At 37.1% G+C, this 26,886-nt stretch overlaps 2 protein-coding genes across 2 annotated transcripts in view; one reads left to right on the forward strand and one right to left on the reverse strand.

The window, feature by feature from the left end:
• Positions 1 to 3,029, forward strand: part of LRRC39 (leucine rich repeat containing 39) — a 30,664-nt gene extending 27,635 nt beyond the window's left edge. The window contains 1 exon segment of the mRNA XM_020999873.2: positions 2,942 to 3,029. Coding sequence (XP_020855532.1) covers positions 2,942 to 2,997 — 56 coding nt within the window. The 3' untranslated portion in view covers positions 2,998 to 3,029.
• TRMT13 (tRNA methyltransferase 13) lies at positions 1,885 to 26,797 on the reverse strand. The gene is made up of 11 exons (XM_078154998.1): positions 26,561 to 26,797; positions 20,749 to 20,795; positions 20,587 to 20,653; positions 17,079 to 17,141; positions 15,530 to 15,599; positions 15,263 to 15,369; positions 14,176 to 14,347; positions 13,443 to 13,511; positions 11,422 to 11,496; positions 3,868 to 4,294; positions 1,885 to 3,511 (listed from the first exon to the last, which is right to left on the reverse strand). Exons 1-11 carry the CDS (start codon positions 26,708 to 26,710, stop codon positions 3,316 to 3,318), a joined length of 1,443 nt encoding a protein of 480 aa, XP_078011124.1. The 5' UTR covers positions 26,711 to 26,797; the 3' UTR covers positions 1,885 to 3,315.
• Between the last annotated feature and the right edge of the window lie 89 nt (positions 26,798 to 26,886).

Raw genomic sequence — 26,886 nt, forward strand, 5'->3', positions numbered from 1 at the left:
AGTAGATTGTTTCAAGTCTTAAATATTAAGAGCATTGGTCTTATTTTTTCCCTTGCACAGATAGCTTTATTTTTTGGCTTGCCAATATCTGACTGTTTTAACTTATTCCAGGAGAAAAAAATAAACTAAAACCAAAAAAATGTAGGCTTAAGAAGGGGTATCCTTATGATAATCCAAGATGTCATGAGATTATATCAACAGGCAAAAAAGATCAGTTTAAATGCTGGCAAGTGTGAGGGGAAAATATCCTCTAACACATAGAAGATTATGGCCTGTAAGCAATCAAACTTGACTCAGAAAAAAATAAATAGAGGTTCTTTGAAGGCATCTGTTCATTACATTATTGCAGCCAAAAAAAAAAAAGGCTAATAAAAAGATTGGAGGTCATCTGGAAGGCTATCAGAAAACAAAACCTTAGGCAAATCATTGTGCTTCTCTAGGCCCATTTCCTTGTCTATAAAATTAGGCATTGCTAGATGATGTTTAAGGTCCCTTATGGCTCTAAATCTATAGTTTTATAAACATGTATCTAATAAAATATAATCTAACATCAATACAGTATTCCCCTTGGCTAACAAAAATAATCATCTTCCTAAGTTCAAGATAAGGCATATGTAATGAGACAAGAATTTGTGTGAAAAAGGTCTGGAAGTTTTAGAGGGCAAAAACTCATTATGAATCAATAGTGTGACACTGAAGCCCCCAAATCTGATGTGATTTTAGGCTACATTGAGAGGCAAACAGTGACAGTCCCACTATTCTTCCTCTAGGGTATTGACTATTTCGTTTACATATAGAATGTGAGCACCCTGAGGCCAGGGAGTGTTTGTGCTTTTTCTTGGTATCCCCAGTGCTTACTTAGCACAATATCTGGTGCATTGTTATGTACTTAATAAATGCTTGTTGACTGACTAATTGATGATAGGTGTCTAATAGTTTTAAGATAGTCAAATGGAAGGCCGAAAGACTTACTCTGTTTGACTCCGTAAAGCAGAACTAGGATTAAGGATAGAATCTTAAGAGTTTGGATTTTAAGGGATTTTTGTGATCATCTGTCCAATACCCTCATTGTACAGGTGTTTAGAAGCAAGGTTTAGAGAGCCAAATGACTTGTCCAAAGTCACAAAGACAGTAAGTGGTAGAGAAAGGACTTGAACCTATGTTCTACTCTAATCCACTGTTTTCCCCGCTGCTAGCTTCTGCAGAGGTTACAAAGAAGCACATTAAGGCTTCATGTGAGAAAAAAAAAAACTTGCCAAGAATTAGAGCTCTACAGAAGTGGAATGAGCTACCTTGGGAGGAAGCAGGTTTCCCCTCAAAGTGCAGCCTTTGACCAAAGGCCGCATAACCATTTATGGGGTATATCGTAGTGGGGATCCTTGGTTGACTAGATGACTTTTGAGGGCACTCCTAACTCTGAGATGTGATTCTGAGTACAGTCCAAGGCGTTTATCCTCCAAGGCACAGCTTAGCTCCATTCAGAACTGTTCCTTATCAAGCTTATCTCAGGATGATGAATTTTTAGCCATAGTAACACTTAAAGATCATTTACTAAATTGTAGGTGAATAGCAGTATAAGTGGGGAAAGGAACATCCACACTGACAAAATCATGGTTCTTTAAGTACTAATATATATATATATATATATATATATATATATATATACACACACACATATATATATATACACATATATATATATACACATATATATACACACACACACATATTATACACACACACACACACATATAGTACACTAGATAATATGAATAAGTTTAGCTTTTGTACTAGCCAGTCTAGTCTGATACTATGAAAGTGGTTCTATTGCCATGGTTTATGCCTTTTGGATCAGGGAATACTGATAACATTTAAAAAACTAAATTGAATCATTCCAATTTTATTTGATATGAAATTAAAAACACAAGAAAAATTGAAGTAATTTTAGCTTAGGACTATAATATGTAATTAGAGACTGACATTTAAAAAAATTAATTTAAGTTTTGTGGCTAGCAATAGTCAAAAGTTCTATAATAACGAACAAGACAGACTTATCACCAATAATTCACTTACTCAAGTACAGACTATCTGGTAATGTCAGAGTAATCCAACATACTGTTGGAATTTCTCTAATAGGAATTACAAACTAATAATTCCTAAATATTAGTATAGTCACACCTGGATACTTGTTTCAGCAAAGATAACAACAATTACAAGTAGGAAGCCTATATCCCTTTTTTAAGAGGTATTTTTTTTAAAGACGAGGGTAGAATAATATCAGATGCTACAAGAAAATATGGAAGCACTATCATCTTTTTTCATGCTTATACTACTCTATGCATAAAACTCACTGGCTAAAGATGAGAAGCCTAAGCAAGAAATGAATATTTTTGATTCTACCGCCTAATTCCCTTTAATTTTCTCCTCTTAAACTGAGGAAAACACCGGGGATATTGGCAAATGTAAAAGCCACTGGCTACAGAAAATGTTTATTTGGAGAATTCCTAACCAGCTCATTATTAGGTAAAAATGTAATAGGACATTTGTATTTCAAGTAAACATTTCTTCTTTTCCGGTTTTGGTCACCTGTAAATTCTGATATGATGTGGATATTTCCAAAATCTATCTAAGTGACCTCACTGATACCAATTTCATAACTTCATTGTGATGTTATGGGTATTTGTTTCCAGTCATAACCTGGTTGTCTTTCTTGGATTTACCCCCACAAATCTTTATGTATTTCAGCAACTCTGAAGTTTTGCCTTCGTTCTAAAAAAAACCCTTAAAAATATTTATTTATTACATATGTAGAGCAAGATTCAGAAATTATACAATAGAAATTAACTAAGAACAAAAGGAAATTAAATTCTTCTAAAGTTTATGCAAAGAGGCACTTTTGTTAAGATTCTAGGTTACATGTGGGAATGCTTTTGTATTTCAGAAAACAAAGAAAATTGTCCAACTGCTTTGCCAGACTCTATAAATAATGATGAATAAAATACCTCAAGATGACCTACTGAAGAGGATTATTTTGAGGATCTGGTGAATTAGCTAGCTACACATCAGCATTTCTGAAGTCTTTGAAAACAAACATCAGAACTTGAAGAGCTTAGAACATATAAACATGTTTGTATTATCAGTTATTTAAAATGTTTTTAGTTTCTTTTTGTCAATATAAAAACCATAATTTGAAACTTTACTTTTTTGTGGGAGACAATTTCCCCATAATTTTTGTATAAATTATCTTATCTGTTTAAAATATCCAGAGAAGGGCTATAAAATTGCTCAGTAGGAACTTTTCGGATTTCTCTTTCATCATGTAGTTGAGCCTGGTGTTGAAGACTGTTTGGGTAAAGCTGTTAACAGGACATTTTCTAGAGACACAAGGGATTCTGTATAGTACTGTAATGAAGCATTATATCCCTTCTGCTGTAAATATTGGATTCGGCCTTGGTCAATTAGCAATTTACAGAGACGACCTATATTTTTCCTTTCTTCGACAGTAAGAAGCCTAGATCCAAAAACAAGAAAAAACAAAATCAGAATAAAATTAGCAACTTTTTTCACAATTACAATGTAGTACATAAACTGCCATACAGTATTTATTAATATGTATGGTAATTTCTTAGCTGAACCATTAATAAGCACCCAATAATTATTTTATTATGTCCCAGAGTTAGGCTACATGCTGAACCTACTCTTCATGTCTTCTAAGGGTCCTTTTATTTGAGACCATAACTAATTCATTAATTTTAATTTACTGTAAAATTCAATTTAGAATTCCATTTTATAACCTGAGTTATACATCTTGAGAAAATAAACAATCATTTTTCCTTCTTGTTGAATATCACAAAATAAGTCACTTACCCAGGTAAGCCTTCGGGATTATCATCTGTTTTCCTGTATCCTTCATGGTCATGCTCTTCATTATCATTGGTCTGATCATCTCTTTTCTTTATATTAATTTTTGATGTTTCCAAAGTTGTTTCCCGCATTCCACAAGTGGCCCAGCTACTCATCCGTTGGAAATAGTTAAATTCCACTGGCCCAAGTCCTAGGGTCTTGAAAAATTCTTTGCCCACGTAATGCCTCCAATCACACCTGTGATGACAACAGAGTGCAATAACGATGCCAGCCACAGGGATCCACTGCTCTAATTCATTCTTTTCACTTTCTTCATTTCCCGAAGTGTCATTTTCTGTGTCCGTTTTCTTTATACGCTTGGCCACCGGTTCCTCATTTCCTTCTCTGCATCTGGTAGGATAGGTTTCGACTAAACATCGCAATGCAAGATCTGCAAATATAATGATATCATATAATCATCATCATATCATACATCATATAATCTCCAATCCCCATAATTACATCATACAATCCCACATTGTAAGAAATAAATATTTTGTATATTTACTAAGCAATACAATAAATATTTTCCTGTATTATCTCTGAGTGAATTATCTGTTTTATTCTATAAGTTCTTGGTGTTTTCCTTTCAATTCATATACATTCTTCATTTTTTTCTATTGATTTATTCTGTAATAAAGCCTATATCCCCAAAATAGCTGGAAGGAAGGGAAGTTTAAGACTTGCAGCCTGGAAAAACCTTCATTCAGCAGCTAGATTTCTTTTCTCCTTCCTCAGGCCCAATAAAGCTCAGTGTCGCCAAAAAAGAACCTTTATCTAAAAACAAAAAAAACCCCAAAAACAAACCACAAAACTACCTCTAAAACCCACAGAAATTGTTAATCAAACTGAAAACAAAATAAATAGAAGGCAGGGAGAGGAAGAGAAGGGAGGGGTGTGAACAGCTTCTCCTTAGGTTCCTAGATATGGAGGTGTGTGATACCTTCAGAGCAGGAAGAAATGAGTACAGGGGAGGTGACAAGAAAGTTCCACCATTTTCTAACAAATTTCAATTTGTTACTTGATTTCTTTCTTTCTGAGCAATAAAGAGCTGACAATTTCATAACACTTTAAGATCCACAGGGCACTTTCCTTAAAATAATCTTGTGGATTGTTTGAGGACTCTCACCTCCATTTTACAGATGAGAAAACAGGCTCTGAGATAGAAAGCGACTTGCCACTCATCACAAAGCTATTAAGTGTCTTCAGCAGGACTGGAACCCAGATCTCCTGCTTCCAAGCAGTGCTTTCAAATTCAATTTTAGAGCTGAAAGGGATCAGACAAACCATTTGCTCGAACCCCTTAATTTTACTGATGAGGAAAATGAAGTTTGAAAAAGTCATACAGATATTGGCAAAAGCGGAACAGGAAATCCAGCTCTTGGGACTCATAATACTCTAGCATTAGGCCTAATATCCTACCTTGTTAAAAAAGCAAAACAATCTTGTTTATAGCTATAAAAATCAACTACCTTATAGAAAAAAATAACTAAAAAGCAGCATATCTCTTTATCTGTGTGGCTAAAGGCTTAATACCAACAAAACTAATCTTGACATCAAAATGAATAAAGGTCACTTAACTATAACATTATTTGATCCCTTGAAATCCACAGAAATAAGACAAAGGTCAGTCAGGGTCTTTCTATAAAATTTCTATCTCTACCACAGTTAGCCACTCTATTTCCCAAACTGGGATGTTTAAATACTATTGTTGAAGGTGAGAAGGGAAAATAAGGCTGCTGGAAATGTGGTGGGGATAGGGTCTCAAAGGAATTATTTCAAGACAAAAACAAAAGTACTCCATTCCCAAAAGGTTTTCTGTGGCTGTGGCAACTCTGACCAGCTCTGTCCTGGGATGCAGAGACCCAAATGCAGGACCAACTAATCAGGTCTTGAGATTTCCTCACCGTCCAACTGACTCCATTCCCAAAGACAGTGGTGGGACAGAAACCAATGTTCTGAAGTGGCTTCTTTTACCTTACCTTGACAAAACAAAAAAGGTTTTCTACTTATTTCTATATTCTACTTCTATTATTCTCATGTTCCTGAAATTTCCCTAAATCTCTCTGTCACCCAACAGTCCCGATGTCTTAGAACTGGGAAGGATTTTGAAACACAATCCCTCCAAGGGCAAAGGATAATAGTCTTTGTGATATAAACAAAATGATTCTTTTAATTCTTTTAAGACTTGATAAAAATATGATTTGCACACGCACACATGTGCACACATACACACACACAGAAAATTAATATTTAAAGTAGCCCTGGTCACGTAAAGTAGCAAAAATAGTTTACTTTTCATTTTTTAAAAAAACTATATTTTGCTACTTCACAAGGCTAGGGCTACTTTAAATATTAATAGACTTTAGTAATGTTTTGGGTTTTTCTGAAGATAAAACAAAATTTTAAAAATGTTTCAGTATTTACAATAAGCAGACCCAGGAACTGGGAGAGACAAAATCTAGATAAGACAACTTCTGCCACCATGAAGTTTAGTTAAAAAGGGAATATGACATTTTCTATACTGTCAAATAATATATGGTAATTGCATAAAAGGTTAAAGGAAAGTGTTACATGATGTCTGAGGAAGAACAGGCATTCCTTGTTGGGAGAATTTGGGAGGCTTTCTGAAAGAGGCAGCATTTGAGCTGGGTTTTAAAATTGGCTAGAAATTCAATGAATGGGATAAACTGTGGGATGAAGGAAAAGAAAAATATTTCAGACACAGAGAATAGTGTGAGTAAAGGTATTTGAGTAGGAGAGTACATAGTGTATATAGGAGAACACGGTGATGAGATCAATTTTGTTAGAGCACAGAGCACAAGGAAGAAGATACTATTATATAAAGCTAGCATGGCAAGGTGCTGGTAAGGATCAAGGAAGAAATTATCTTTTACATCTGTGGAAAGGGGAAGAATTCAAGACCAAAATACTATAAAGGAAATTATAGAAGATAAAATGTACAATTTCGATTATACAAAATCTACATTTTTTTGTACAAGTGAAACTAATGTGTTTAAAATCAGAAGGGAAACAGTTAATTGGGAAAAAAAATTTGCAGCAAGTTTCTTTGAAAAAGTCTCATTTCCAAGCTATACAAGGAACTGATTCATGCTTATAAGAACAAGAACTGTTCCCCAAATGACAAATCATCAAAGAACATGAATAGGTCATTTTCTTTTTTTCTTCTTCCTTTTTTTTTTTTGGCTAGGCAATGCAGTTAAGTATAACATTATTTGATCCCTTGAAATCCACAGGAATAAGACAAAAGTCTTATTTGCCCAGGGCCACACAGCTAGTGTCTGAGGGTAGTCTCAGGTCCTCCTGACTCCAGGGCAAGTGCTCTACCCACTGTGCCACCTAGCTGCCCCCTGAATAGATCATTTTCAAAGGGAGAAATCTAAACTATCAACAGCATATGAAAAATGCTCCCAATAACTAATAATTAGAGAAATGCAAATTAAAGCAATTCTAAGATTCTACCTCACACACATCTGACTGGCAAAAATGACAAAAAAGCAAAATGAAAAATATTGTGTATGTAGGGGCAACTGTGGGTAAAAAAAGGCATATTTGACGCACTATTGGTAAAGATACAGCCATTCTGAAAAGCAGTTTGGAACCACTAGATTGTGCTTGACTTGTGACCCAGTAATATCTCACTACTAAGTCTATACCCCAAAGAGTTCAAGAAAGAGGCTAAGGATCCATACATACAAAAATATAACAGCTCTTTTTTTAGAGTGGTGAAGAACTGAAAATAAGGGGGTACCCATTAATTAGGGAGTGCCTAAAGAAATTGATATATGATTGTAATGGGGATAGAGTCCCAGGTCTGGAGTCAGGAAGATTCATTTTCATGAGTTCAAATTTGGCCTCAGATTCTTACTAGCTATGTGACCCTGGGCAATTCATTTCACCCTGTTTGCCTCAGTCTCCTCATCTGTAAAATGACCTGCAGAAGGAAATGACAAACCACTCCAGTATCTTTGCCAAGAAAACCCCAAATCCGGTCATAAAGAGTTGGACATGACTGAAAAATGACTGAAGAACAGCAATGTAATAAAATATTATTAGCATTGAAAGAAATAATGAAAGAGACTTTTAGAGAAACATGAGAAGATTTAAACTGATTTAAACTGGGCAGAGCCAAGAGAACAACGTATATGATAACAACAAAGCAAAAATAACTTTGAAAAAGAACACTAATCAATGCAGTGACCAACTATGATTTCAGAAGACCAATGATGAAATGCTACCACCTCCTGATAGAGATATAGTGGACACAAGATGAAGAATGAGATATGGCCAGTGTGGAATGTGTTTGATTATGCATTTGTCACAAGAGTTTCTTCACTGAAAAAAACTTTAATAATCAAAGGAGTACCAGGATGTCACTTAGCATCAATTTATGAAGTGAAGAAATGCTTGCTAATTGAAATAAAATAAAAGTTCAAAAAGAAAGAAAGGAAAAGAAAGAAAGGTTGGGTGGTGCCAGAATGTGAAAGGCCTTGAATGCTTGGTAAAAGACTATGAATTTTATTCAGAAGACTTTGAACTGAAGAGTGACATAAGCAGATGCTTGTATAAAGAAAAAAATCTGTCATCAGTATGAAGGATAGATTATGGGGAGATCATACAGTCTGGAAGACCTGTTAGGTATTTCAATAATCCAGGCAGTTGGAATGAGAGGGTGGTATGAATGAGAGAGACTGTGGAGATAGTACTAACATGACTTAGTAAGCCACTTGAATGTGATGGGGGGACAAGAGTCAAACACATCATTCATGACCAAACAGAAGATAGAGAACATTACAAAATGCAAAACGGATAACTCTGATTATAATAAATTGAAAAGATTTTGCACAAACAAAGCCAATGCAACTAAGATTAGAAGGAAAGTAGAAAATTGGGAAAGAATTTCTATAACCAGTGTCTCATTTCTAAAACATATGGAGAATTAAGTCAAATTTATAAGAATACAAGTCGTTCCCCAACTGAAAAATGGTCAAAGGATATGAACATGCAGTTCTCAGATGAAGAAATTAAAGTCATCTATAGTCATATGAAAAAATGATGGAGAAGATGTGAGAAAATTGGAACACTAATGCATTGTTGGTGGAGTTGTGAAATGATCTAACCATTTTGGAGAGCAATTTGGAACTATGCCCAATGGGCTATAAAAATGTGCATACCCTTTGACCCAGCAACAGCACTTCTATCTCAAAGAGATTATACAAATGGGAAAAGGACCCACGTGTGCAAAAATATTTATAGCAGATCTTTTTGTGGTGGCAAAGAATTGGAAATTGAAAGGATGCCCATCAATTGGGGAATGGCTGAACAAGTTGTGGTATATGAATGTAATGGAATACTATTGTGCTATAAGAAATGATGAGCAGGCAGACTTCAGAAAAACCTGCAAAGACCTGTATGGACTGATGCTGAATGAAGTGAGCAGAACCAGGAAAACATTGTACACAGGAACAGCCATGTTGTGCGATGACTAATATTGATAGACTCAGCCTATCTCAGAATGGAGAGATCAAAGACCTCTCCAAAGGCCTCATGATGGAAAATGCTATCCACATCCAAAGAAAGAACTATGAAATTTGAATGCAGATCGAAGCACACGATTTGCTGTTTTTTTCCCTTCTATTGTGCTTTGTTTCCTCTTTCTGGTGATTCCTCCTATTGGTTCTAATTCTTACTTACAACATCACTAATGTGAAAATATATTTAATAGGAATATATATGTATAGACTATATCAGATTGCGTGGCGTCTTGGGGAGGGAGGGGGAGAAACATTTAAAACTCAAAAGCGTATGGAAGTGATTGTTGATAAATCAAAATAAATTAATAAAAATAAAGAGTCAAAGATATCACTAAGATTTTGAACCTAAGAAAATGGGTAAAGTGGCTATGCTACTGACCAAAATACAGTTCTGGAAGGGGATGCACGTGTGAGGGGAAACAGCAAGCTTTGTTCATTCTGAATCTGATGTACAAGCAGGCAATCTGGTGGGCATATGCTGAGCAGCTGCATAGTCAGGTCTGGAGTTCAGAAAAGGGGATATGGCTAGAGAAGCCTTTATCATTTGTATAAGCTGAAGCTGTGCCAAATGAATGGGACTGTCCAAGGAAAAGGTGTGGAGAAAGAATGGGGTGACACTCAAAACCTTGAGACATGCCTTGGGAAGAGAGCAGTGATCCAAGGGAGGAAAAAGGGTAGTAGAGTAGCCTGCAGAAGGATATGAGAAGAACCAGGAGAGGGTAACATGTCTAAAGCTAAACAAAAGGAAAACATCCAGAAGCACAGAGAGAGAGTAGTCAAAAGTATCACATTTTTAAAAGAGGTCAATAAGGATGAAAGTTTGGAATAAAAGGCACTACATTGGTTAATGGCTCCCTTTGAAAGAAGAGTTCTAGGAGAATAGTAGAGACAGAAACCAGATTATAAAAGAGAAATTGGCTTTAAGGAAGTGGGACCATCTTGTGCTGTGCTACTTCTTCAAGAAATCTGGCCATGAAGACAAGCAAGGGGATAGCAGCTGGAAAGGGTAGAAGGGCTGAAGACAGCCTTTGTTTGTTTCTTAAAGGACTGGGGAGACTTGAAAATTCAATTAATTTAAACAAACATTTGTTAAGTACCTACTACACATAAAGTACTGGGATTACAAAATGAAAAGTGATCCCTACCCTCAAGAAGTTTATATTCTCCTGGAGGATCCAATATATAAAGAAAGGTAAATACAAGGTAATTTAAGGATGGAGACAAACAGCTAGAGGGATCAAGGAAGGCTTTATATAGGAGATGGTGCCCGGGATGAGTGCTGAAACAGTGGCAGATTCAAAGAAGAGATGAGAAGAGTCTATTCCAAGCATGCGACAAAGGCACAGAGGTAGTAGATGTAAAACTTACAATAAAGAGTCATATCGTGCCAGGAATGTGCCAGGCTGAGGAATGTGTATGCTATTCTACATGTAATGGGGATCCACTAAAAATTTCTGAACAGAAGAGTGGTGACCATCAGATATGTGCTTCAGGAAGATTATTTTTGGCAGTCTTGTGGAGGATGAATAGGAGAGGGGAGAGACTGGAAGGAGAGAGGCCAGTTTATAAGGATATTGTAATAGTCCAGGTAAGAAGTGAAGAAGACTTGAAGCAGAGTGGTAACTGAATGCTGAGGAATATTAGACATTTAAGACGCATGAGAGAAGAGATGATAAAAGGTCCTGGAGGAGGGCGACTTACTACCCTTGTGACCCTGGGCAGTCATTTAGCCTGCCTGGGTCTCAGTTTCTCCATCTGAAAAATAAGGGCGTTAGATTATATGGCCTCTTCAGTCCATTTCTGCTTTAAACCTATGACCCAAAGCAGAAGGACGGATCGAGGATACAAGTAGATAGATTAGATTTAAAGATGATACTTAGTTACAAGATGTTATGTCAAATTAAAGACTAGAATGAGAACGTCTATGTTAATCTGCACATTTTTATGCCTCTATATTTCATACCTGTTGCCACACCACATAAATGTTTTCCAATTCCAACCACAGGTAACTTTTCTTTTATTAGCACAGGTATTTTGCCTGGAAAAAAAAAAAGGATGGGGAAACTGAGAAGCCTTTAGATTGTAAATCTCTTACGAAAGGGAAAAAAAAATCTCTCTTCAGAGAGAGAGGGAGAAAGAGAAAACCAATATAACAAAGAATTATATAATTTGAGAGTTGGAATGGTCATCATCTGTAAAAGGAGTCATTCATACTTTGACCGCCAAAGTAAGTCATCTGTCAATATCAGTTGTGATCATAATCTTGGTCCCCAATCCCAAGTTAAGCCCTCTTTTCACGATACCACACTGCCTCTGATTGTTTTCTGACTGCCTCCATGAATTGATTGAATTTAATTGATCAAATGAATTAATACACATAAAGTATTTTGCAAACCATAAAGTGCTATATAAATGCAATTTTTAATTACTCATAACCCTAGGGTCATGACTGAGATCAATATAACCATAAAAATAATCAGCCAATTCAATTACACAAATAGTTAAACCCTGACTGTGAGCAGGGCACCAGGCTAGAGAGAAGAGCACTAGGTTAGAAACTGGGATCTAACATCCCATCCCTCCCTCCATGGAGCTTAGTGTCTCATAAGATCATAAGGGGCAAAGGCCAATAACCATAATACACAGTGTTACCTGTTAAGTATATTAGATAGTTGTTTAACAGAACACGTGAATTACTAAATGTACCAGTCTTGGAAGAGGCAGCATTTAGGATTTAGAATCTTCAGATTTCAGCTTTGGATGGAACATCAGATGTTATGGAGTCCAATCCCCTTATTTTCTCCTGAGTACATCTCCAGTCTCCCATCAGCATCTTCTTATTGGATGTCCCATTGACACCTCAAGTTCAACATGGCCAAAATGGATTTTCCCCCAAAACTCACTACTCAGCTACATCTTCTCATTTCTCTTGAAGATCAAACCAACCTTTCAATCACCCTAGTTTTCAGTTTCAGAGTCATCCAAAGCCTCTCCTTTCCTCTACCCACACAGCTACCATCCTAGCTCAGACCTTCATTACTTCTCAACTGGACTAATTCCAATATTTATTGGTGACCTGTTTCTAGTCTTTGCCCTCTCCAATTTTTCCTCCACACAGCTGATGAACTGATAGCTCTACAGGATAGGTCTGGCGATCTCACCCCTGTTCAAGAAGTACCAGTGACCCCTCATGTCTGTAGGATAAAATGCACACTCTCATGTCGGTGTTTAACTCTTCAAATTCTGGCGCCAGCCTATCTACCTGATTTCACCTTCCTTACCCCAGGTGACCTACATGCCAGCCCCTGGCTGACTTGCTGCTCCTGTACATGACATTCTACCTTCACAGTCTCCCTCACACCTGGAATGCTGCTCTCCTTCCTCACCTCTATTTTGCGGGATGCCTGGCTCTCTTCAAAGCTCCGTTCAAATGCTACCTTCTCCATGAAGTCATTCTTGACCCTTTGGCTGTTAGTCTGTTTCTCTCCCACTAAGATTACTTGGTGATGACTTCCCTGGATTCACACTGTTTCCCCTTAGTAGACTGTAGGGGTTGTTTCATTTCTCTTTGCATGAGGCTGTGAGAGGTTAAGTAGCTAGGTCATGATTGCACAGGTAGTGGTATCTCAGGTAGAATTTGAACCCAGGTCTGGATTCTAAAAGCTTTGCTAGCTGGGGTGTCTTCTGATAACAGAATGGGTGGGTTTTTTTGCTACCCTGAACTTATGGTCAAAAAATACCAATCACAGAATCTCAGAGATGGACAGGGTTTTTGTGTGACTCATGACTGAAACAGAATTCCATCTCTAGCATCACCCTCTCTTTCTTTCTATGATGTTATTAAGGTCTCCAATGTAAAAGATTAAACATTTTTACTCCTGAGTTTCCTCTGAAACAATTTTCTTTGTGATAGGATTTCTAAGTAAACAGAGAGTTTAGAAACATACAATTTATTACCATTTAACTGAAAATTATGCAACTTACTCAAACATAAATGTTGAATATCAATTTGAAGCCTTTCAAATACAGAGTTTCTGTTTTTGTGTTTACCATCTACCTGCACAAATAAAATACCATTATTACAATGAATTTTTATTTAAAAAACTTTATAAGACTTTAAAATAGCAATGCCTTTTGGTTTTCATACAAAATATGAAGCAAAGTAAATCTTATTTATGTTTTCATTATTACAAGTTAGATGTTGCTTTCATGGTTAGTATTTGATGGTAATTCCAAATACTCTTAAAAACTTGAAGCAATGGCTATAAGCTGTGTTGATGCAATTTAAGTCAAACACAATCATTAGAAACAGAAAAAATTAAGATTCCCCCCACCCACCCACATATGGAGGAGCATTGATGGTCCTTCCTTCAAAGCCCTGTTCAGGTACCATCTCCTATAGGAGGTCCTGATTGAACCCCAGTTATTTGGACTCTCTTGCTCTTGGAGTTACTTTTTAGATACTTAGTACTTATTTACACTTCTGTTCTACATATTGTAGCCAACTCTTCCCCACTCACCCTCTAATTCCCAGGAGAATAGAAGCTCCTTGAAATCAGGACCTGTTCTGTTTTTATGTTTGAACTGCAAAATCTAGCAGTGTACATTGAAAATGAATAGCACTTAATGTTTCCTTTTAAATATTTGACTTCTAAGAGACTGCCATTTTGTACAGACAAATCCAAAACACAAGGTTGACACATCTTAATGTTTTCACCTACCTTGAATCTTGTGGTCACCCTTTCCACTAGCAGGAAGTAGACTTTTTCAGCTTCTTGTAAGGCAATATCAACCCAATGAGACAATTTTCCCCTTCCAGCTCCAAACTCAACAAAGCACCTTCTTGGTCTCAGTAAATTTAATCTTTCAATGTTACCTAAAATTGAAGCCTGTAAACTTTTTAAGATTATTTCATATAAAAACCAGAAAAAAACCATTTGGTCCAATGTAGAAAAATGACAATGTAATTTGATATGTTCAATTAATTAAGAACGGTCAGTATATTCATGTTGATCATTTTAATTTGATATTCATTTACTTTATTTTTGTGACCAGCTTTTATGCTTGTTCCTATAAAATCCTGATGAGTAGAAACAGCCTTTAGGACAGACCTGATGAGATAATGAGCAAGTTATTTTTGCGCAAGAGATTAACAATGGGGTCACGAAGAGTTGGACATGAGTGAAAAATGACTGAACAATGATAGGCCTATGGTTGGTAGCACATGTCTATAATCTCTGCTATTGGAAAAGAGTGAGACTGGTGGACTGCTTGAGCTTAGGAACTCTGAGCTATCTTAGGAGAGTGTGGTAAATCCCTTAAGTGACAAAAGTAGGATAGAGATGGAAGGTAGAGGTAGAGTAAGGGGCAAACCTGACCAGGCTGAAAAGGGATCAGGTCAAAGGTACTGATCAGTAGTGAGATCAGGACCACCAGTGGCAGCCTAGGCAAGATGGGGAAACCCAATCTTCCCAGCCCAAAAAAACCTGCTATGGTTAAGATATTATTACTCCATTGCCAATCTAATGATCAGCCTCACTGAATTTAGCTAACTAAGCCTGAATACTGGACAAGAGACACACAGTATATCATTAGGCATAAGTCACTGTAACCTAGTAGGTACTGCCACTAACACACCATTTAAGAATCCAGGGTTACTTCTACATCATGACGATACATTAAAGAATAAATTTAGAAGAGATTCTCTTACTCATTATACCTAGATATTATTTCTGGGAATTAGCTGTATGCATGGAACAGCAAGCAATTTTGATTAAATATAGATACTACAGCATAGTCCATACCTGTTGTTTCAAGTGCTTGAATGCAGAATCACCATTTTTGGGGTCATTTAGGACATCGTGCAATGCAGGATGTGACATTATTTGATCTTTAAGTGTATAATCCACACCTATGTCAAAAATATAAGTGCAAAAACATAAGCAGGTGGAAAAATGAAAACTTAAGGATCTAACTCTAGGGTCATTTATTAAAACAGGTTACCAACTAATATAACATCTAATCACCTAAGGCTATAAGATATTTTACTGTCCAGTTTTAATCAGACTTACCTTTACTGGCTTTTCTCAATTTCTTAATTAAGTTTTCCAACTGCTCTTCAGATAGAGAAGAAATTGGGACCTGTATATAAATAAAATATAGTAAATACAATATTTCCTTTTAAGGATTCTGTATACAAGCAGTCTTTATGAATACTCAACTTTTTTTTTATTCCACAGTTTTTCTTTTTTTAAAATTAATTTATTTTTATTTATCAACAATCACTTCCATAAGCTTTTGTGTTTTAAATTTTTCCCCCTCCCTCTCCCTCTTCTTCCCCAAGACGGTGTGCAATCTGATATAGGCTATACATATACATTCCTACTAAACATATTTTCACATTAGTGATGTTGTAAGTAAGAATTAGAACCAATAGGAGGAACCACCAGAAAGAAGAAACAGAAGAAAAAAAAATAGCAAATCGTATGCTTCAATCTGCATTCAAACTCCACAGTTCTTTCTTTGGATGTGGATAGCATTTTCCATCATGAGGCCTTTGGAGATGTCTTAGATCCTTGTACTGCTGAGAAGGGTTAAGTCTATCAAAATTAGTACCTAAGTGATGATTTTATTTCCCTTCTTGAGGCAAATCTGATGAAAGTAAGGTTCAAACAATGCTCATCTCCGTCCTTTCTTTCCCTCTACTATAGGTTTTTGTGCTTTTTCGTGTAAGGTAATTTACCCTCGTCTGCCTCCCTCTTTCCTTTTCTCTCAGTACATTTTCTTAGTTAGATCAGATTAATCCACTTACTTGGATCCATTTAACCCACTTGATCAAATTTTTTTTTTTATCATTACATCAAAGTCAGAGATGCTCAGGGCATAGGATTTAGCCTTAAAGGGGACAGGGACCTAAGGTCATGGCTATCAACAGTATGATTTCCTTGAAATGTTGCACATTACCTTCCACCCCTCACTTCCTATTCAATAAATTCTGATGGCTTCTGGTTTCCTCTAGGATCAAATATAAAATTTTGTTTGGCATATAGAGCACTTCACAATTTGGCCCGTTCCTACCTTTCCAGCTGCACTCTATGATTCAGTTACACTAAACTTCTTGACATTCCTCACACACTCCATCTCCCAAACATCTTCTCACTGGTTTCCTTCATGCCTGGAATGGTCTTTCTCCTCACCATTACCTACTGGCTTCCCTGAGGACTCAGCTCAAATCCCACCTCCAGCACCTTCCTGCTAAGCTTACCTTCACATTATGCTTTATTTATCTTGATATATAATTATTTGAATGTTGTCTCCCAGGGACTATGTTTTTTGCCTTTCTTTGTAGCCTCAGTGCTTAGCACATAATAAGCACTTAAAAGATACTTAACTAACTTTTTAATTATAAATTAAATAGAAGGGTGAGTGTGAGCGCGCAAATATGTGTGTGTTTCGGGGGAGTGGCTGGCTTAAGAATTTTGCTAACATAACACTATTTCAATGAGAAAATTAAAAATCACAAATAATCAACTCAGAAACTAATTTCACAACAACACATTCGTAGACTGGGGACTGTCTTGACATTTGTTTTTAAATTAAATAATGAATCATTGCACTTACCAGTTCATCAAGAATTTCTGTTTCATCTTTTAATCCTGCATTAATATCTTGAATAAAGTAATCCTTAAAACACAGAAAAAGTCAACTAAAGTTGGTATAATACTTAAATATATCTAAAATTGACATTGACCCATTAATGTCTATTCCTTCGTCTATTCAACCACCCAGCTACAAACCTACCTAACTGTAATATTATCTAGCCCATATCTCTCCATCTTATTAGATAGCACAGGATTCTGCCAAACACTTCACTGATGTCTAAATCTATTATGCCCACTGTATTCTCTGAGTCTACCAAAAAGGGAAGTCTACCCTATCAAAAAGAGAAATGTGGTTAGTCTGGCATGATCTATTTTTTTATGAAGCCATTCTGATTTTTAATAATCACAGGTTCGGGGGCAGCTAGGTGGCACAGCGGATAGAGCACCGGCCCTGATGTCAGGAAGACCTGAGTTCAAATCCAACCTCAGACAAAAGACTTAACACTTACTAGCTAGCTGTGTGACCCGGAGCAAGTCACTTAACCTCAACTGCCTAAAAAAAAAATAATAATAATAATCACAGGTTCACTTTCTAAGTGCCTAGAAACCCTTTAATAGGTTCTAGAAAGTAAATTTCAGGGGAAAAGACCAGCTCACAGGTCTATATTTTGCAATGCCATTCCCTTCCCTTTCAGAAAAATTGTACATATGCCTTTCTCAAGTCCTGGAATACCTCCTAATCTTTCTGCTGATTACTTCTGCCCCATCTGAGGATGCTTTTATTTAAAGAAAAAAAGATGTTCAAGTCAGATGTCACTTTATCTTCCCATAAAAGTGCTTTGGTATTTTGGGACTTTGTGAGAAATATCAAAAAGGAAATTTATATACTGTGATCTTAAAGTTATTAAGTACCTTAATTAATCATTTTGCTTAATTCCTGCAGCATTTTTGAAATACCATATCACTTTTAACCCTTTTTAATCTATGAAATGATGAAATTCATTTTAACAGCTAGCCTTTCCAAAGTATCATGTCTTACTGTTTATTCACAAGTTAAATGGAAGAAATAATCACAACTGTTCTGTAGTTGGTGCATTAACATGCTTAGTAGCTTTCTTTGCCATCTTCTCCACTCTTTGCAAAACATTTCTGCTAAATGCCATGCCTAGGATAATACACTGCTAATGAGAACACTGCAAAAAGAAAAAGGAGGGAAATGCAACAGGATAAACGTTTTATTCGTAAGAAGTGGGCGGGTTTGGTCTTCTTCACTATGATCTAGTAATTCTGCTGTATTGTGCTTTCTCCACCTGTACTCAACCAGCCAAACATTTGAAAGTAATAACCACAACTTTCTAAGTTTTTGTTGTCCACTGAATTTACCTTTCAAAGACTGTCCAGCTCTGAATTTCTCAAAAGGAATGTTTGGAAGTCATCAATTCCATTAACTTTTCCCACTAATTCTGCAAGTTGTTATTCTCGAGTATAAGACATTTTCCTTTGCCCTTCAGATTGTGTTCTAATCTTTTCTTTCGCACAGCTGATGTGTAGTCCTGAATGATTCTGACTCTGGTTCCACAACACGTAATCTGTTCTTTCTTAGTTGCTTTTAACATTTTTTTTTGACCTGGGAGATGCAGCTCAAAAGTCCCTGTAAGCAAGTGACTTAACCTCTCAGTGCCTTACAACACTCTTGAGTTGCACACCTCACGCCATCTCCTGTCTTTGTGCCTTTGACATGGTTGTACCCTAGGCCTGAAATGTTGTCCTTCATCTCTGACTTTTAGTTTCGCCAGCTTCCTTCAAGACTCAGCTCAAATCCTATTTTCTTCAGGGTGCCTTTCCTGTTCCCTCTAGTTTTTAGTGCCTTCCCCTTGAAGATTACTTTCTATCTGTTCCCTATAGATGTATCAAAGTTACCTACATGTTGCTCACATTAGAATGTGAGCTTCTTGAGGGCAACAATACAATTTTTGCCTTTCTTTGTATCCCTACCACTTAGCATAGTGCCTAGCACACAGTAAGCCCGTGATATATGCTTGTTGACTGACTGGGAATAGCAGAATCAAGAAAAACTATAGCATGAATAGGAACAATGTGCTCATTCGAACATAGCTTCCTTATTCCCTAAAGTAATCAATAAAAATGGAAAAGAGAAACATAGTGAGACAGAATATAAGTTAACAGGGTTCATAAATACTGGGAGTACATAGAGTTTGGTGGAAAAAAACATTACATGTTTATTTTTATTAAACCTCTAACTTATATTTAGCATTTCCTAATTCACATATGAATTAAAAAAAAAAAAAAATATATATATATATTACATCAAGAAGGGGTGCAGAGGCTTCACCAGACTGCCAAAGAGGTTCATGACACAAAAAAGGTTAAAAAATGCCACTGTACAAGCTAATATAATGGGACCTCTCTAACTGCAAGATGGCAGGGGTTAGATATCAGAACCTCAGACCTGGAAGGAACGTCAAAAGCTACCTAGTTCAATCCACCCTGAACTAGAATCTTCTACACAACATACATGATATCCAGATTTTGCCTGAAAGCAAAAGCAGTCCAGCGAGGATGAACTCATTACCCTGCCAGGTAGTCCATTTCCTTTTTAAAGACCTCTAACTGTGAGGATGCTTTTCTTTACATTGAGCCTAAATTCACCTCTGCAGCTTCCATTCATTGCTTCTAGGTCTGCTCTCTGAGATCAAGCTGAGCAATAACAATGCTACCAAATAATTCCATTTGATAATCCTGTTAGGACAGAGTTCTTTGCTTTCAGTTAAAATCCATTTCTGGAGATGTAAAGCACATCCTTTTACATCTGCAGAAATGCATATGAGATAATATGGGATAAAGTACAGAGAGCCCTGGATTGGGAGTCAGAAAATCTGGGTTTTAAGCCTAGTTCTGATAACCGTGACCAAAGAAAAGGAGGTCACTTAACCTCTCTTTGTCTCAGTTTTATCTGTACAACAGTGAAAAAAATTTACAATTATTTCCTTTAAATGATTGAGGAAAGCAACTTGCGAACATTAAAAATTACATAAATACGAGCTATTGTTATTAGGATTGCTACAAGGTATAATCCAGATTGTATTTGTGCTATATCTTGATTATAAATGTCCTATATTCATCTGTTCAGGCAATGATAGAAATCATTGAGTGGTAATTTTAACTACTAGTGTCACCACTAATTAAAATCGTAAGCTAATTATTTGAAAACTCTAATATCTATAAAAATTCCATTCTCTAAAATAGAGCTATAAGTAGCTTCACAGAATTGAATCACACAAAAAACATAAAAATAACAATTAGCAAAAACCAATCTATGTAAGGCTTACTCTGTTTTAATCACTTTCTCTCTTTTTCTCTAAAATGACTGACATATCTCATAGGATTTCTGTGAAAAAAGGCATTTGTAAATCTGAAGATGATATATAAATGTGAGCTTTTATTATATAAAAATGTTACATAATATATTTCAAGGCATTTTTTTTTCTACTGATGAGAATACTTACTGGTTTTGGTTTCTCTCTTGAGTTACATTTTTTCAAATGTTTTTCAAGCTGATCTTCATATACTGTGCTAAATTTAAGATAATAGTTATTTTCAAATATAAATATGTAGGAGTTGTACTTAAAATACACAAAATTCTTTAAGTTTATTTAGTCCATACTTACTGTTTTGGATCTAGGGGACAGAGTATTCTTTTCCTGGTATTTTCTTCCTAGGTTAAAAAGAATTCATTTATTTAGCTCAAATAGTAAGCTTACTCTTCTGTGGTCATAATGCCCTTTCAATTTTTTCCCTTGCTTTTCTACCCTCACTACACCCTCTAGCAACTCTATCCCTCTCTTTTCCCAATCTATCACCCCAGATTTGGTTTCGCTTTCCCACCTTCTTAATCTTGTCTAATTTCAACTAAACAATGTCCTCCACTTTTGAATCTTTTATCTCCCTGCTACATGACACCCCTGTCACTCAGCAGATTACTTTGCTTCCTGATTTACTGAAAATATCAAGGTCATCCAAAATAAGTTCCTTCATCTTCCCTATGCCACATTTCAAAATATCTATACATCTTCTATGACAGGGGTGACCTCACCTCCTCTCATCTCTTCCAGGAACTTGCCCCCCAAATCCTTCCCATTCCTTGTGGCTGAACCCTTTCTTTCTGCCTACAAACATGCCCTGGTCTCCCTCACCTTTAAAAAAACAAAACAAAAACCAAAACCTTCACTTGACCCTAAAATTCCTTCAAGATATCATCCTATATCTTTCCTTCCTTCCACTGCTCAGCTAGATTCACCTCCAATTATTGCCTCCATTTTCTCTCTACTCACTCTCCTTTACTATGCTTCCAGTTTCATCATTCTATCCAAACTGCTTTCTCCAAAGCCACAAACAATCTCTTAACTGATAAATCTCAGTACCTGTTCTTTTCGAAGTCTCCTCTGCAGCATTTAACATTGCTCACCACCTCTCTTTTCCTGGATATTTCCTGCTAAATTTTATAACATTATTTCTCTTCTTACCTGTTCTATCCCTCCCACTCTGGCTTCTTATCCAGTTCTTGCCCTCTATGTGTTAATTCCCACAAGGCCATGCCCTGGGCTCCCTTCTTTTTTGTAAACTATTGTGGTAATCTCATCACTGTCCTAGGGCTGTTGACATCATTATGCAGATGACTCCCAAATTATACATATTTTTTCTGAACCAGTCCTACATCACCAACTGCCTTATGAAAGTCTCCTCCAGAAGTCCCATAGCACCTCAAAGTCAACCTATCTAAAATGCAACTCATAATTTCTCCCCCTAAACATTTCTTTCCTTCAAAGGTCCCTATTTTCTCCTAGTCACCCACTTTCATAATAATAAAGTCATCTTTACTCTTCTCTTGTCTTTATCACCACCCAACACCCAATTAATGGCTGTGATTCTACTTCTAGATTCTTTTCCATCCCCTTCTTTCTACTCACATCTTCTTTACTTTTGTACAAGCTCTCATCATTTTTCCAAATAACTGTTATAACTTAATTGGACTCTCTACTTCTAGCCTCCCTCTTCCTCAATTCATCCTTCAGTCATTTTCTGTTGTTTCTGACTTTTCATGACTCTTTTAGGGTTTTCTTGGCAGAGATACTGGAGTGGTTTGACTGGTTTGTCATTTCTTTCTCCAGCTCATTTTTAGAGGGCAAAACTGATGTAAATAGGGCTAAATGTCTTGTCCAGGGTCACACAGCTAGTGCTTGAGGCCAGATCTGAACTCAGGAAACATGAGTCTTCCAAACTCCAGGATCAGCATTCAATTCACTTTGCCACCTAGCTGTCCCCAAACCTGGCCTCCATATAGCTGTCCAAAAAAAATCTTCTTAATGACAGTTTTAACTATGACATTCCCTGGCTCAAAACCAGTGACTCCTTATTGACCAAGAAAAGCATAGAAACTTATACCAGCATTTAGAGACCTTCACAATCTTGTTCAAACCTACCTTTGTAGCTTTAATTCATATCATCTTTCTCACACTCTTCTAATCAAACTGGTAATGTAGCTACTCCCCAAATCTGTTATTTCATCTTCCACTTCCCTGTGTTTGCATAAACCATCCTCCTTTCCTGGAATGACCACCTATCTATCTTTGCTTCTCTGAATTATCTTCTTATAATATTCTGAGTAGGTGCCAATTCATTTGTGAAGCCTTTCTGTATCCTCCTTATGGTTAATGCTATCCTTTCACAAATTACTTTATATATTTACCTCTCTGCTTACATCTTATACCTATATAATAAAATGAAAGCACCTTTGCGACACAAGCGATTGTATTTTGGCTGACTTCCCCGAATTTAGGCCAGGTCCTTGTACACAGCAGTCAGCCAGTCAAAATGCTAAATTTTTAAAAAATGAATTGAAGTTATGCTAAAAATTATTATAGTAGGGAGAAGGTGATCAGGAGACTCTGGATCAATTGATTTCTCAATCACTTATTAAATTATAGGACAGTAAGGGTAGTTAACAAAGACAATAAGGTGTTAAAGTCTTAACTGAAATGCAAATTAGTATACACATTTTGTATGATGTTTACAAAGTGGAAGGAGTGCTCAACAATCAAGCTTGGTGGAATTGGAGGGAAGCTAGTCATTTATTGCTAGAAAACACACTCTAGGGACCTAGTCAAAGCAGAAGTGGGAAGGAGGTCTGAAGTGTCAGGAGAGAAGGCAGCCAGCTATAGAAGAACCCAGCTCAATAGAATTGTTCTTGGTCTCTGGAAGGAAGGAAAGGAATTTTTCTCTCTTTCCTCTTATCTCCCACTTCCCATTGACCATGGTGTCTTGCAGTGGAGATACTGGCCCAGAAAGAATAATTACATCCAGGAGGGAACTAGCCTAGTAAGTCAAGACAAAATAAGAGCTTTGTGAGTTGACAGAATTGGCTCTGGTCATTGGGAGTTAAACTGTAGTGATGAATGTGCCCAGGGAGCCCAGCTAAATGACTTGCCTGGTGGAGACATTAAATCTAGGGAGAATAGGACAAAAGCTGAACTAGACCAATGACATATAGAGGTGTTCTGTAACAAAAGGCCACGCAGTTTTTGAGGGAACTGAGAAACTGATCGGTTAATCAATAAACATTTATTAAGTGCCTACTATGTGCCAGGCATTGTGCTAAGCACTGGGGACACAAAAATTGGCAAAAGACTGTCTCTGCCCTTAAAGAGCTCACAATATAATGGAACTGATTCTCAAGGTATTATGAAAGAGAAGTGGAAAGCAAGAATGTGAGAACAAAATGGTAATATAGTAAATATCAAGGACTACCAACTTATGTTGCATATCTATTCAAAATTTTGGTATCCTTATGGAGAACATGAGAATGGAACAGATTTTCTTAAGCAACATCCCACAGGAGAGCATATCTTTACAGTCACACAGTTGACTGAATTATATATGTAATATCAGGCCCCACTGTGCTTATTGTTTGAATATAAAAAAGATTTGATTAGAAGAACAAAATACTGCCTTATGAACTCTAATTTTATGTTTTCTCCTATACATATGTCACAACCATATGAGATATTCTGAAAGCTATAACAAAAGAGATGACTTTTTCAATGACTCTGATGATTAATACCAAGCAACGTATTAAACAGAGAGATGAACGCTTGCTGAAGGTGTTCACACTGTCATGGAAGAGATCCAGAAGACTCCAAGTTGAAGGTTTCCACACAGATGGTAAGGTCCTCCAGATATTCCAGCTTTGTAGACAACATTATGCTGACTGAATCAAACTTGGAACATTTATGAGTCTCTTAAATGAAACTCAGAATCACTTCAAAGGAGTTTGATCTCACTGTAATTACAGGAAAAACCACGTGGTAGGAGGGCTGGAACTCTTGAGGTACTCAGTTGGACTTGGGTATGTGAAAAGCAGAAACTATCCTTACAGATACTAAATTTCTTTACCATACTCCAGTATTTTAGAGCTAGCTTTTCTCCTTTATAGCTTATGTTCTCTCACATTTCTTTCTGTTTTAACAGTAAGTGACCATGTCATGGAATTTTGAAAAATCACTTGCCTTATTCTTAAAAGCAGATGAACTATGCTTCTTCTTCTTCTCATGATTCTACTGTCCTTTACCTACTGAGTTTTTAGTTCTAAGCTGCCCTTCGTTGGCAAGTGTTTCTTAATTATTTTTTTCTTGGGCAGTAGTAGCCTTTAACTGAAAAAAAAAAAACCAAACCAAACCTCTATTCACTTGTTCAACAACAGCAATGAAGACATCCTAATAAAAAGGTCAAACAAAAGATTCCCTATGGATAGTTCCTATTCATAAATGAAATTATCCTAATTACATTGTTCAATTCAGTGAAAGCAACAACCACTATCCAACTTGAGAAAGCATACAAAAACTCAGGTTGCTGAGACTTTGATATGCAGAATGAGCAGCTTATAAAGTTAGATAAGACTCTTAAATAAGTTGGATAGGTAGACTGGGCCCAGAATTGAGTTTAAATAAATAATCATTTGTTAAGTGCCTGCTATGTGCCAATCATTATGCTAGAAGCTGGTGATATAAAGAAAAATGAAAACATGCCTTCAAGGAGCTTAAATTCTATTGGAAAGAAACATTTTTCTAATCTTTGTTTATTTGTTCCTTCCTTCAGACTTCGGTCTGTGTCAAGTGGGCAAGTGGCTAGCTCATTTTCTCAGATGCTTTGAAGCTAGTCACTGGAGCATCAGATGTTCTCACTTTGAATTAGTGATCCAGCCCTGCAGAGCACTGAAGGGGAGGGAGCTATCTTAAATACATTTCAATTTCACCTCATCACTGCCCTGTGAGGTAATATAGGTATTATCCCCTTTTGCAGAAAAGGTAACAGTCTCAGGGAGGTTAAGCAATCTGCATAAAGTCAGTACTATAGGTGAGATTAGAAGTTCAGCACTCTTACTTATGTCAGGTTTGTCTTTCTTTGTGGCTAAGAAACATGAATCATGGCCTCTAATACCAAATATAAAATCCTTTGTTTGGTATTTAAAGCTCTTCATAACCTGGCCCTTTTTTAACCTTCTCTGTCTTCCTACATTTTACTCCCCTTCCAAACTGTCTATAGATCCAGGCTGTATTGGACTATTGGAAGTTACAGGAATATGACCCTTCCACCTCCAGTCTGTGCTTTTGCATCAGAAGATCCCCAAAGCTTGAATGCTGTCCTTCCTTACCCCTGCCTCAGCTTCCCAGGCTTTCTTCAAGAGGCACCGCCCCCCCCCCCCCCCCCCCGTAAGTTCCTCCTCTGCTGAGACTACATTCCATTAATTCTCTTTATAAGTACCAAATTATGTTATTGTCTCTCCCACTATCCACGGATACAGAGCTGGGCCAGGAATCAGGAAGACCTAAATTCAAATTCAGACTCAGCTGTGTGACCTTAAGTAAGTCGATTAACCCGTTTGCCTTAATTTCCTCAACTGTAAAATGGGGACAACAATAGCACCCACTTCCTAGGACTGACGTGAGGATCAATCAATAAACATTTATTAAGCGTTTACCATGTGCCAGGAACTGTACTAAAAGGAGGATACAAAGAGACAAAAAGTCCCTGCCCTCGAGGAGCTCACATTCTGACGGAGAAGACAACATACAAATATATACAAAGTGAGATAGTGTGTATGTGTGTGTGTGTATATATACACACACACACACATATATATATATACATACACGAGCTAGACTACGCGATAGTAGAAGGAAAGCACTAGAATGAAGAAGGGCTGGGAAAGGTTTCCTGTAGAAAGTGAAATTTTCAGTTGAGACTTAAAGGCAGCCTGCGAGATCAGCAGGCGGAGCAGAGGAGAGCGTTTCAAAGGAATAAAGCGCTTAGTACAGTGCCTGGTTTATAGTAGGCGCTATGTAAATGCTGGCTATCATTATTATCATTATTAACATATGGCAAACAAACAGTTCAGCCTCGCCGGGTAGGGCAGGGTGTCCCTACTTCCGCGCCCGCTCCCGCAGCTCCCGCATGCTCCCCGCAGAACCGTCTCCCTGCCGCCGGCACCATCCGGCAGAAGCGATTCTTCCTTTCCACAAAGTAACTGCATCTCCCCTCGATCGGAACCGGGGTCGCCGTCGGCATGGCAGCCATCTTCGGGGCTTCCTGCACCCCAGACCCACCGGCTTCTGATTCTTTATAGGTAGGTCGGGTGGCGCACAGCCGCAGCGACCGGAAGCATCTAGCACTTCCCGACCGGAAGTGGGCTACAGTGCCTTACAAGGGCCAAAAGCCGCGGTCGCTTTCTTCTTCTTCCCCTCCCTCTCCCC

The sequence above is a fragment of the Phascolarctos cinereus genome, unplaced genomic scaffold, assembly GCF_003287225.1.
Source record: "Phascolarctos cinereus isolate Bilbo 61053 unplaced genomic scaffold, phaCin_HiC Scaffold_5;HRSCAF=322, whole genome shotgun sequence".
Classification (NCBI taxonomy): Eukaryota; Metazoa; Chordata; class Mammalia; order Diprotodontia; family Phascolarctidae; genus Phascolarctos; species Phascolarctos cinereus.

Coding starts and splice junctions, on each gene's coding strand:
- TRMT13 (XM_078154998.1), bottom strand. CDS start 26,710: ATGGCTGCCATGCCGACGGCGACCCCGGTTCCGATCGAGGGGAGATGC. Junction 15,600..17,078: donor CAGAAATTCTTGATGAACTG/GTAAGTGCAATG, acceptor ATTTATATACAG/GTCCCAATTTCTTCTCTATC. Junction 15,370..15,529: donor ATTGAGAAAAGCCAGTAAAG/GTAAGTCTGATT, acceptor TTTTTGACATAG/GTGTGGATTATACACTTAAA.